Here is a 12,448-nt window from a genome sequence, read left to right as displayed (position 1 = left end):
CATATCTTACTTCTCTAGTACCTAAAATCAAAGAAAGAGAACTAAATCAAATATCAAAAGTAACAACAAACAAAGAAAACAACACTAAGTTAGAAACTAAAACGAAAACAACTAAACCAAAAAAAAAAAAAAAAGAACCAAGGGATTAGCAAAGTTGCTAATCCCCGGCAACGGCGCCAAAATTTGATGCGTTATTTATACGCACACAAATTAAACCCTCTTTTTATCAATTGTAGTAAGTATGTAAGTAGGGATCGTTCTGGACCGGGGATTAGGAGGGATTGTTAATCTCTTGGAAACTGACTTAAAAACGTAAAAACAATATAAAACACTAAACTAGACTCAAAGAATTCAAAAATACTTTAAAACATAAACTAAACTGATTCTAACAAGTTCAAAAGACTCAAAACTCTTAAAAACACAAACTAAATTGATTTCTAACTAATTTGACATTAAAGTAAAGGGGGATTTAGGTTTTGATAGAATTAAACTAAATGAACAAATTGCAATTAAAACAGAATGTAAATATGAATGTGAATAAAATATGGATGATGGAATAGCCAAGGGGTTCTTCTCCACACATGTTACACTTGCATACAAGATTGATTCTCAGTTGGTCTTTCGATAAATTATGAAACTCAACACTCCGGGTTAATTAGGTCCGCTTAAATTAACCGTCAAGTTTTCCTTAAGTTAATGAATTGGATGGGTTAGCGCAACGCAATTCACCACATTCTCCAAAAGTCCTTTACGTGAAAAGCACAATAAAGATACAATCAAAGATCATTAAGCATTACGAAAACTATAAGTGTTGACGAGGCATTCGTTACTATGGAATACGCATGAAACTTATGCCAAGAATTCATTTAACGCGATTGTTTATAAGCAACCTCCACTACTTGTGAATATAAGTTCATAACAATTAGGTGAAACTCACTTATATTCTAGCGTCATATTCATGCATGAAAATTAAGCGCGCATTCTTAATAAACATACATAAATAAGTTATCAATCAAACGGTTAAACAAATTGAATCAACAACTTATGAAATTCCAACGAAAGTTAATCAATTCATAATGCAAGCATAAACTTGTATTTTGAATCACCCCCTAGCTAAAGGGGGTTTAGTTCCTCATAACTTTGAAATCAAAGAAACACCTAAACATTCCAACAACTCAAACTTGAATTGTATGAACGTTTAGGCACTCTTCTCTTCCATTACAAAACAAAGAAAATTGAATTTAAACATTGAAATCAAAGAAACACCTAAACATTCCAACAACTCAAACTTGAATTGTATGAACGTTTAGGCACTCTTCTCTTCTTCGTTATTATGGCACAAGGTCTAAGGGATGTTGTTGGTGTGTTGAATGGATTGGGGACTTATGGAAATGGATGAGGAAAGATAGAAAATGGAAAGAAACCCACGGCAAGGAAATGAATTTTAGGATGTGAAGATGGTGTGTGTTTGTGTTGTGGTGTGAGAAATGGAGAGATGTGAATTGAATGGGGAGTGAATGAATGCAAGGGTATTTATAGGAGTAGTGGAGGGAACATATGGCTATGTCATTTGTAGGTGAAGTAGGTGGATGTTGTAGGTGAAGTAGGTGGATGTTGTAGGTGATTATGAGTGATAAGTGATAAGTGTATGATATGTTAAGTGATAAGTGAATGATTATGATAAGTGATAAATGAATGTATGATATGATAAGTGGTGAATGATAAGTGGTAGTGTTTAAGTATTTAAAATAGGGAACAAAGCCCTTCCTTGCATGGCAAGGAAGAGAGACACAAGGAAACACACGACAATGTCCTAAGGTTGCTAGGAATGTTGTTTTTGTGTTCTAAAATGCGTAGGAGTTTTCAATGATGCTCAAACATGAGGTCTTTTTAGGATTTAACTTTCCTACTTCAAGTCTTCAATTTCGTCCATCCTTTTGGCTCCAAGCATATGATATCCATTCCAATCTCTAATTTGCTCCAAAAGGCTCCAAAAGGCATCCTTTTGCATACTTTGCCTTTAGAACCTGAAAACACACAAAAGAAGCATAAAGAACTAAAATAACTAAAGAAACATAACGTAAATGTACGAGAACAAGCCATTTAAGTCGCATAAATATGCTCCTATCACTTTGCCATGCGAGTAAGAACAAGGACAAAGAAAAAGACAGGGAAAGATCATGATATGAGATACTTTTGCTTTTGACCTTGATGATATGAGATACCTTTGCTTTGAAGAAGCGGTGAATGAATCAGCACATGCTTCAATCCGCCGTTTCCTCCTGGGTCATATGTACTCCAGGCATCTGGTATCATCTTTGGGGAAGAAGAAAGAATTGAGTATTTTGAAAGGCTTTGCTGGGAGTGCGCCCTCAGAGGTGAGGGAGAGTTGGGCATTTTCTTCAGGTTTGCCCTGCCATAAAAGACGAAGGTCGACATATATAGAGATAATATCAAGTGGTGGTACTTTTTACCCTTGTCGACAAACGTTTTGATCCCGCAAATCCGGCTTTTTGAAATAGTGGCGCCTCTTCGATCTTTGAATACGCCTCTTCGATTTCTGAGCAGGCGCCCCTTCGATTTCTGAACGACGCCCCTTCTCTTTCTGAACGACACGTGGTAGTGCAGATGCGGCTCCTTTTGACAAAGCTGCACGCGTTTTCTGAAAAGCAGAGAAAGCGTCGCCGAACTTTGCGCTTGTCGGCTAAAGACGTGTAGTTGCGATGATGGCCTCCACGTGTTTTCAGCTTTGTCAGAAATCTTTTGACAAAGTTGAACGCGTTTTCTGAAAAGCCGAGGGAGCGTCGCCTAACTTACGCCGGAAAATCCGGCTCTTTGAATCGGTGGACGCGTCGCCTTGGCATTTTATAGAGCTATCGATCACCGCCAACATACACACTCTGAAGATTTCCCATTCCTGAAACTCGACTCCGGCCCTTTGTGAAATTTTTAACTCCATCCACCCCTTCTCTTTGAACACTTTTGAAAAAAATGGCAAACTCATCGAACCTTAGCTTAGATTTGAGTCTCAGCAGCGATCCGGTTGCGCCCCGTCAAGGTAATGTATGGCGCCCTTCTTTTTTATCTTCTAACGGTCCTCTTTCAGGTGAAGACTCTGTGATGCAGGACGCCACAACAGCTACAATAGTAGCTAAAAACCTCCTCACTCCAAAAGATAGTAGGCTGCTGTCAGGACGGTCTGATGAGTTGGCCGTTCAAGAGTCCCTCGCACTTAGTGTTCAGTGTGCGAGCTCTGTGTCCAACATGGGCCTACGCCTGCTTGCCCGCTCTCGTCAGGTGGAATCGTTGATGGCGGAGGTGGAAAGACTTAAGCAAGAGATCCAGCAGCTTAAGTACGAGAATAGAAGTTTACATGTGCTTGCAAATAACTATTCGTCGGGGATGAAGAGGAAGCTTGATGAGCTGCAAGAATCTGAGGGTCGAATTCACAGTGACCGTCAAAGGCTTGCGTCTTATCTCCAGAGGCACCTTTTTCCTGGGTCATCCAGCGCTTGGCCAAGTATTGAGGCCTGGAATGCTCTAGCTCCGATGCCTCCCGCTCCGATGGCTTCCGCTCCGATGCCTCCCGCTTCTATGCCTCCCGCTTCTGCGCCTCGTAGTGGGGCTTCACGTAAACAACCTTTGTGAAGCTCCACCTTTCTCCATGTTTAGTATCTTTCTTTTTTATTTTTTTTTTTTATTTTTTATTTTTTATTTTTTATATATATATATAAATAAAATCAAACGGCATGGAATTGGTCCTTGAATGGAAGGTGATACTTGAAGTGAACCGGCATTGGTTTGAATTCTAGTGTAGGTGCCTGATTAAAAACAAATAGCAAGTTAGTATAAAATCTAATGGAATTTGGAAAAAAATACTTACTTGTTTTGTCCGACAAGAACTCAATGACAAATACCACTCCTTTGAAAGTTTCAGGGATATTGGACTTGGCCAGATTGCAAATGATGGTTATTACTTGTCCAATGTCATCAAATTTAACTTCTTTGGATTTTGTGGTTTCAAGAACGTCCTCTTTGATGAATTCATGACATTCCCTACTTGTCACCTTTGGAAGGGCTTCCAAGATGTCTTTTTCACCTTCTTCTTCCTTGGAAGTCATGAATCTGCAAGGAATAGGGATACTTGTTAGAACGGGGTTAAAAATAATGAAATTTGGAACAACCATACCTGTATTAGATGGCATAGGAGCAATAGGTGCCTCCGGCAAAGGTGTTTCCACCCTTTCCGTGGGTTGGGTGTATTCCTCTTCCTTGTGATTTGATTTTGATGGTTGAGGGTCCGTTCCAACCTCCTTGTCACTTCTCAACATGAAAGCATTGGTGGTTTCAAATTCTCCCTTCTGATTTGCAATGGTTGAACTAGGGAGTTCGCCTTGGTCGCAAAATTGTCCTTCGAACTCCGCTATCTGCCCAATTTGCTTTTCCAGAGTAGTAAGTAATTGAAAAATCGTATCATTATCATTTGAATTACCTACATTACTTTGGGCATTTTGTGGTGGCTGCATAGGCGTTGAATAGAACTCCTCATACGGCTGCCAATATCCTTCTTGTTGAGCCTCATTGTCTTGATTTTGTAAGCCCTGCACCAAACAAATTAATTCATCAAGCTTTTGATTATAATTTATTGACGAACATAAGTTTGGTTGGGCATATTGAATATGAGGTTGTGGTGGCTGCCAATATCCTCCTTGTTGAGCATTTTGAGGTTCCCACCACATAGAGTTTGAATGATCACTCCAATCCGAATTGTAAGTATTGGAAAACACGTTATTCCTTGATTGAAGATTCAATATATCAACTCTTTGCATATGAGACCTTTCCATGAGCTGTGACAAAAGAGAAGCATTATCAACTGCCATGTTGTTCTTCTCTAGTATTTGAATTCAACAAACAAAACAAAAATAAAAAACTAAAACTAAAATACATAACAGAAACAAACAATCCAAGAGATTAGCAAATTTGCCAATCCCCGGCAACGGCGCCAAAATTTGATGCGAGATTTACTTGACACTCAAATTAAACCCTCGTTTGACAATTGTAGTAGAATGGATAAGTGAGGGATCGTTCTGGACCGGGGATTAGGAGGGATTGTTAATCACTTGGATTTGACTTAAAAGCGTAAAAACATAATATAAAACACTAAACTAGACTCAAAGAATGTAAAACTAAACTTTAAAACACTAAAACAAATCAAAAGACTCAAAATGCTTTTAAAAACACAAACTAAAATGCTATACTAAACTCGAAGAATTCAAAACTAAAAATAAGAAAGATTAAGACTAAGACTTAAACGAAATATGGGGGGATTGATTTTGGACGAATTTAAACTAAAATGGATAGATTGTAAAGAAAACAAATTGTAAATATGAAATTGACGGAAATGAATGGATGGTATGGCTAGCTAAGGGGTTCATCTCCATACATGTTACACTTGCATAATAAAATGATTTCCAATTGCACTTCAATAAACCATGAATTCTCAACACCCCGGGTTAATTAGGTCCGCTTAAATTAACCGTCAAGTTTTCCTTAAGTTAATGAATTGGATGATTGCATACGACAACCCAAAGCATTCCTCACAAGTTCCCTACATGAATTGCATAATAGAGAAACAAGCAAGAATCATTAAGCATCATGAAAACTATAAGTGTTGACGAGGCATTCGTTACTATGATTGCATGAAACTTATGCCAAGAATTCGTTTAACGCGATTGTTTATAAGCAACCTCCACTACTTGTGAATATAAGTTCATAACGATTAGGTGAAACTCACTTATATTCTAGCGTCATATTCATGCATGAAAATTAAGCGCGCATTCTTAATAAACATACATAAATAAGTTATCAATCAAACGGTTAAACAAATTGAATCCACAACTTATGAAACGCAATTAGAAGTAATCAAATCAAAATGCAAGCATAAACATATATTTCGAATCCCCCCCTAGCTAAAGGGGGGTTTAGTTCCTCATACAAAACAAAGAGAATTGAAATTAAACATTGAAATCAAAGAAACGCCTAAACATTCCAACAACTCAAACTTGAATTGTATGAACGTTTAGGCCCTCTTCTCTTCCTCTTTATTGTAGCATAAGGTCTAGGGATAATTGGTTTGGGGGATGGAAGTGTGGAATGGAAAAGGAGTGGTGGAGAAGTGGAAAGGGAATGGAAAAATGGTTTTTTGATTATAAGGGGAGAGATGGGAAGCTCACGGCTAAGAGAGAAAGGGATGTGTTTGTGGTGTGTTGTGTATGAAAATGAGATGTCCATGAATGAATGAATGCAAGGGTATTTATAGGAGTAGTGGAGGGAACATATGGCTATGTCATTTGTAGGTGAAGTAAGTGTGTGAGGTTGGTGAAGTAAGTGGAGGTTGTAGGTGAAGTAGGTGGATGTTGTAGGTGAAGTAGGTGGATGTTGTAGGTGAAGTGGATATTGTAGGTGAAGTAGGTGGATGTTGTAGGTGAAGTAGGTGGATGTTGTAGGTGAAGTAGGTGGATGATATGTTAAGTGATAAGTGATAAGTGATATGATATGTGGTTATGATATGATAAGTGGTTAAGTGGTGATGATAAGTGATAAGTGATTAAGTGATATGATATGTGGTGATGATAAGTGATAAGTGCATGTGGGTTAACTAATGAAGGAAATGCATGTGCAATGACAATGTGTTAGAATGGATGTGTGTTATGCATGGCATGATTGGGATTAGGAAAGGTTTAAATGTCCTAAAACTAAAGAGAACAAGGTTCCAACACTTTGGCTCCAATTAGGTCTTCAATTTCGTCCAACACTTTGGCTTCAAGCATAAGCTATCCGTCCTTAGCCCAAAAGTGCTCCAAAAGTCTCCAAAATGCATCTTTTTGCTCCTTTAGCCCTTTGGACCTACAAACACACGAAAATAGCTTAAAGTACTAAAATAACTAAAGAAACATAACGTAAATGTACGAGAACAAGCCATTTAAGTCGCATAAATATGCTCCTATCAGTAGGTTCGTGGAACGACCTACTGAGTTGCATCTTAAAGCAGCAAAGAGGGTGTTGAGATACTTGAAGGGCACGGTGAATTTTGGGTTGGTCTATAAGAAAGGAGGAGAAGAAGAACTCTTCGGATACACTGACAGTGATTATGCTGGAGATCAGGATGATAGGAAGAGTACTTCTGGATACGTTTTTATGTTAAGTTCAGGGGCAGTCTTTTGGTCCTTAAAGAAACAACCGATGGTCACGTTATCTACCACCGAAGCTGAGTTTATAGCTGCAGCCTCAAGTGCATGTAAAGCAGTCTGGTTAAGGAGGATCTTGCGACAGCTCAATCATGATTCGCATAAATTTACAACCATTTCCTGTGATAATAGTTCTACCATTAAGCTCTCAAATAACCCAGTGATGCATGGGTGTAGCAAACATATAGATGTTCGGTTCCACTTTCTTCGAGAGCTTACCAAAGATGAGGTTGTAGAGTTGACTCAATGTTCGTCGCAGGAGTAGGTGGCAGACATCATGACCAAGCCTCTGAAGCTGGACGTGTTTCAGAAATTGCGGGGGTTGTTAGGTGTTCATTCACTCGTGGATATAAACTGATTGCTGATAGCATTCAGTTTAAGGGAGGATGTTGAAGTTGTTAGGGCTTCCTAGCCATTAGGGTTAGGTCTCCTAGTTTGTAGGGTTGTTTCAGTTGCTGTTAATAAGTCTTAGTCTGTAGGGATAAGTTATTTGAGTTTGATTTAGACCTGTACCACGTTTTTAGGGTTGTGAAACGTGAGCTGCATAATTTTAGTTTTCAGTTCTCTTTGTAAGGCTATTTAAAAGCCATGTTTACACTTTGAATAAACAGAGACATTCTCCTAGACATTTGAGTGTTCTAGCAAATATATGTTTACGTGATCTTTAATGAGTGTTCAACCTAGGGTTTTCAACACCTTATTTGTGGAAATATTGTGCTGACCAATTCATTCGTAGGTGTGTGCATGAATCGGAGTTTAATTTAATTTTAACTTTTTGTCACACTTATGCATGTGGAGGTCACTTTGGCACTCAAAGGACTGCACGTAAAGTACTTGAATGTGGTTTTTATTGGCTTACTATCTTTAAGGATGCTAGAACTTTTTGCATAACATGTGATCATTGTCAAAGAACCGAAAACATTGGTTCAAAAGACCAAATGCCGTAAGCCCCCATCCTTGTGGTTGAAATTTTTGATGTTTGGGGTATTGATTTTATGGGTCCTTTTCCTTCATCTCATGGTTTTGTTTATATTTTACCTATGGTTGATTATGTTTCAAAATGGGTGGAAGCAAAAGCCACCCGTACTAATGATTCCAAAATGGTTGCAGAATTTGTGAACACTAACATATTTGCAAGATTTGGAATGCCAAGGGTTCTTATAAGTGATGGGGGCTCCCATTTTTGCAATCAAACCATTGAGGCATTGCTCAAGAAGTATAATGTCATACATAAGGTGGCGACACCTTATCATCCTCAAACAAGTGGGCAAACCGAAGTTTCTAATCGAGAAGTCAAATAGATTTTGGAGAAGAATGTTGGGCCAAATCGGAAGGATTAGAGCTTGCGTTTGAATGATGCATTGTGGGCATATTGTACGGCCTACAAAACACCAATTGGGATGTCCCCATTTTGGCTCATCTATGGGAAACCATGTCATCTTCCCGTTGAATTAGAGCACAAAGCACATTGGGCCGTCAAAACTTTCAATATGAACCATGATGCCGCTGGAATCCATAGGAAGCTTCAATTGAATGAGCTTGAGGAAATAAGGAATGAAGCTTATGAGAATGCTCGAATTTACAAGGAGAAAACAAAAGCCTTCCATGACAAGATGATTCGTAGCAAGACATTCTCAATTGGGTAAAAAGTGTTACTCTTCAATTCTCACCTTCGATTGTTTCCAGGTAAGTTAAGTTCTAAGTGGATTGGTCATTTTGTTATTACTAATGTCTTTCCTTATGATGCAGTTCAAATTCAAAGTTTAAAGACCAGAAACGAATTCAAAGTCAATGGACATCGGTTGAAGCCATACTATGACCACTTTGAGGAGCATGTAGTGGAGGAGATACCTCTCCATACCATGGGCTCCAATGAAGTTTAAAACGAGGTATCGTCTGGCTGGAAGACGTTAAAGCAAGCGCTTCTTGGGAGGCAACCCACGCAAATAAAGAAGAACTATGAAGCTCCAACACTCCATAACCACACTCTTTATCGCTTTTACTTTGCCATGTTTATCATGTTCGTTAGTTGTGTTATTTGGTTGTTTGTTTGTGAGTCTATGCTTAAAACATTGAGGACCATGTTTGGTTTAAGTGTTGGGGGGGTAAACAAGCTGTTTTTGCATGATTTTCGTGCGATTTTATCACCTATCACTTCTAAAGTTATTATTCACTGTTTTTAAGTGTTTTTAGTGTGTTTTGAAGTGTTTTTATGTGTCTTAAACAGAAAATCCGAAAATTAAAATCGAAAAGAGTGTTTTAAAAACCCAAAAAGAGTTGTTTTTAGAGTCATTTTTGTTTTTATGTTTGTTTGTGTCTTAGGATACCTTCCAACACAATGATGAGGATTTGGTTTTTAATTGCAAGACTATTAAAGAAACTTACAAACATGGATGGAAGTTTGATATGCTCTTTGGTTTATGCTTAGTTGTAGTTGACATTTACGAATTCACATTTAATCACAAAGGTAAAAATCAGTTCTTGTAACATGCTTGCAGGAAGGAACTCAAACTAATGCTACAACCCTGAGGGACTTGAGCCTAAACTTTATTTAGAGTGTTATTAATCTTGAATTTTTGTTTTCTAAAGTCATTGCATGATCTCATTATTCTTTGCTTGGTTACTACTTAGAATGTGTTTCATCACTATAGTTCCAAATACTAGAACTCATGCTCATTTCATTCAAAGCATGATATTGATTGCATAACATACAATAAGATGAAGTTGTTTAGTTAAACCAGAGCCAAAAAGCCTTACCCTTTGCATTTGTATTGTAGGTTTAACCCCTTTGAGCCTTAATTAGCCTATTTTCTTTGTTAACCACATTATCTTTACCTAGCCTAGAATAGGACTATCAATACCCTTATTCTTAAAGGATAGTAAAGCATGACTTAGAGGGAATTCCTTTTGATCTAAAAATTGTAACAAGTGTGGGGGAAGGATTTTTCGGGGGAATCTAGGAGGATGGATGATTTATGTGCCAAAGAAAAGAATAGGGCATGGAGAAAAAAAAACGTGAAAAAGAAAGAAAAAGAAGAAGAAAAGTTGAAGAAAAAGAAAAAAGAGTTGAAAATAAGTGAGAATGAACTCACAAGTGTTGATTGTTGAAGAAAGGGTCCAAAAGTTTGAATTTGGCCCTAAGTGATGTGTGAATCTTCCTTTGTGTTTAAAAGTTGATTTCTGCATCAAAAGTGAATTCTAAGTGTCAATTTCATTACTTTGCTTACTATTGCTTTAAGAACTTTTGTTTAGCCTTACCTTTCTTTGTTAGCCAATACCTTAGCCCCGTTACAACCCTTAGACTTCTATCTTGATTGTTATGTGTTTCAATATGTGGAGTTTAAAATTGGTTTGAGCATATGGTATCCCTGTTCTCGCGTCTCAGTAGTGGCATTCCATTCATGAGATCATATACATGTTAATAATTCCAGAAAGTGCCTTCTTTGATTATACATATGTGAGTATTAGTCTACATGTTTACATCAATCTTTTCACATGTACTTAGTGTAGGAAGTGTAGTCAGAAAATCTATGTGAAAATAGAGTGTATCCAGTGAGGAATTGAGGGAATTCTCTAAGGCATGTTACTACATTCAAAATCATGTTTTAATTGATTAAATGAGAGCTCGTGAGTGGTGACTATGGTTAAGTATATGCTCGAGGGTAGGGATAACTAAATTCTATGGGAGTAGTAATCTATAATATGACATGTTGCATTGGAAATCCCTGAGGCAATTGTTGGAAGGTTTAGATTGTGTCTTGTTTGTTTTGTTTATTTCGTTTTGCTCGAGGACTAGCAAAAGCAAAGTGTGGGGGAATTTGATAGGAGCATATTTATGCTACTTAACTATGTTGTTTCCTTGCATTTAGTTAGTTAATTACTACTTATTATAGTCTTTTAAGTTATTTTCGTATGTTTGTAGGTCCTAATGGCAAAAGGAGCAAGAAAGTGCATTTTGGAGCCATTTGGAGCAGTTTTGGGCATCAATTGGATAGCTTATGAGTGGAGCAAGGTGGATGGACGAAATTGAAGTCAAGAGAGGCTAGGAAATGCTACAAATTTGGAGAAACAAGTTCAAATACAAAGAAGATAAGGAAAGAGCAAGAAATAAGGAACATTATCCAACCTTATCTTATCCTATCCTAGCTAACCTTATCCTTTCCTAAATCTAGCATTATCCTATCTTTTCTTATCCAAATCAGTTTGTGCCTTAATTCTAGCTATTTAGAAGGGATTAGTTATACATTTAAATACATAACTCAGATTCTAGAGACCTTATCCCTTGTGTGCTGCATATATGCCATTCCTTGGTGGTTTAGGCGTTGTAATTCATGTCCTACACCTATGTCATATGTCCTTATCCCTTTAGGCTTAGAAATCTATTCTGAAACATTCTTTCTAGAAGCCCTATCTTCCTCCTAAAAAGGTGCCGCACCTATTCCCTCTGGAAACCCCAAATCCCTGCCGTGTATTCCCTAACCCTTTCTCCCTTGGTTTCTGCCAAACCTTAACCTTTTTCCCCTAGGATTGTGCAATCCTTTTCCTTCAGAAATTGTGCAAGACTTAGCCTATAAATATAAGACTTTGTCATAGGTTTCAACCATCCATTCATCCATTCACTCATTCATACATTCAGCCATCAAATACCATAATTCACACCACATCACCCTAGTGCCACAAGCAAGGAAGGAAGGAGAAGAGGACTTGTGCAATTTGCCATTCAAAGGGAGTGTCGTGCATGCCATTGGAGTGTGGAGCGTTTCTTAGTTCTTTCTATCCTTAGTTTTAGTTCAATGTTTATGTTAATTTGGTTTTCAACTATGATGAACATGTTGAACTAATTTCTTTTTAGTTAGAGGTGAATTCGAAACCATGATTATATGTTTTATATGAATTGATTACATCCAATTATTGTTTCTTAAGCCGTGAATGTGATTTGCTTATCTAAGTTATCAAAACTTGTTTATGTGTGTTGATTGGGGGTCGACACTTAATTTGCATGCATGAATTTGATGCTACATTATAAGGGAGTTTCACCTAATCATTATGAACTTATATTCACAAGTAGTGGAAGTCACTAGTCATGATTGTGTTAAGTAAATCCTTGGTATGAGGTATCATGCTTTTCATAGTTACGAATGCCTTGTCAATGCTTATGGTTTTCAAAGAACTTAATGACCTTAGATATGATTTTCTATCAT

The 12,448-nt window shown here is 37.6% G+C and overlaps 1 protein-coding gene across 1 annotated transcript; it reads left to right on the top strand.

Annotated features, from left to right (window-relative positions):
- Positions 1 to 6,963: 6,963 nt before the first annotated feature.
- On the top strand, positions 6,964 to 7,512 carry LOC137724970 (secreted RxLR effector protein 161-like). Its single transcript, XM_068463595.1, has one exon. The coding sequence runs from the start codon at positions 6,964 to 6,966 to the stop codon at positions 7,510 to 7,512; it is 549 nt and encodes a 182-aa protein (XP_068319696.1).
- The last annotated feature ends 4,936 nt before the right edge of the window (positions 7,513 to 12,448 follow it).

This window comes from Pyrus communis, chromosome 2 (genome assembly GCF_963583255.1).
Source record: "Pyrus communis chromosome 2, drPyrComm1.1, whole genome shotgun sequence".
Taxonomy (NCBI): Eukaryota; Viridiplantae; Streptophyta; class Magnoliopsida; order Rosales; family Rosaceae; genus Pyrus; species Pyrus communis.
Note: the sequence above shows the minus strand (reverse complement) of the source record. Positions and strands in the feature narration are given on the sequence as shown.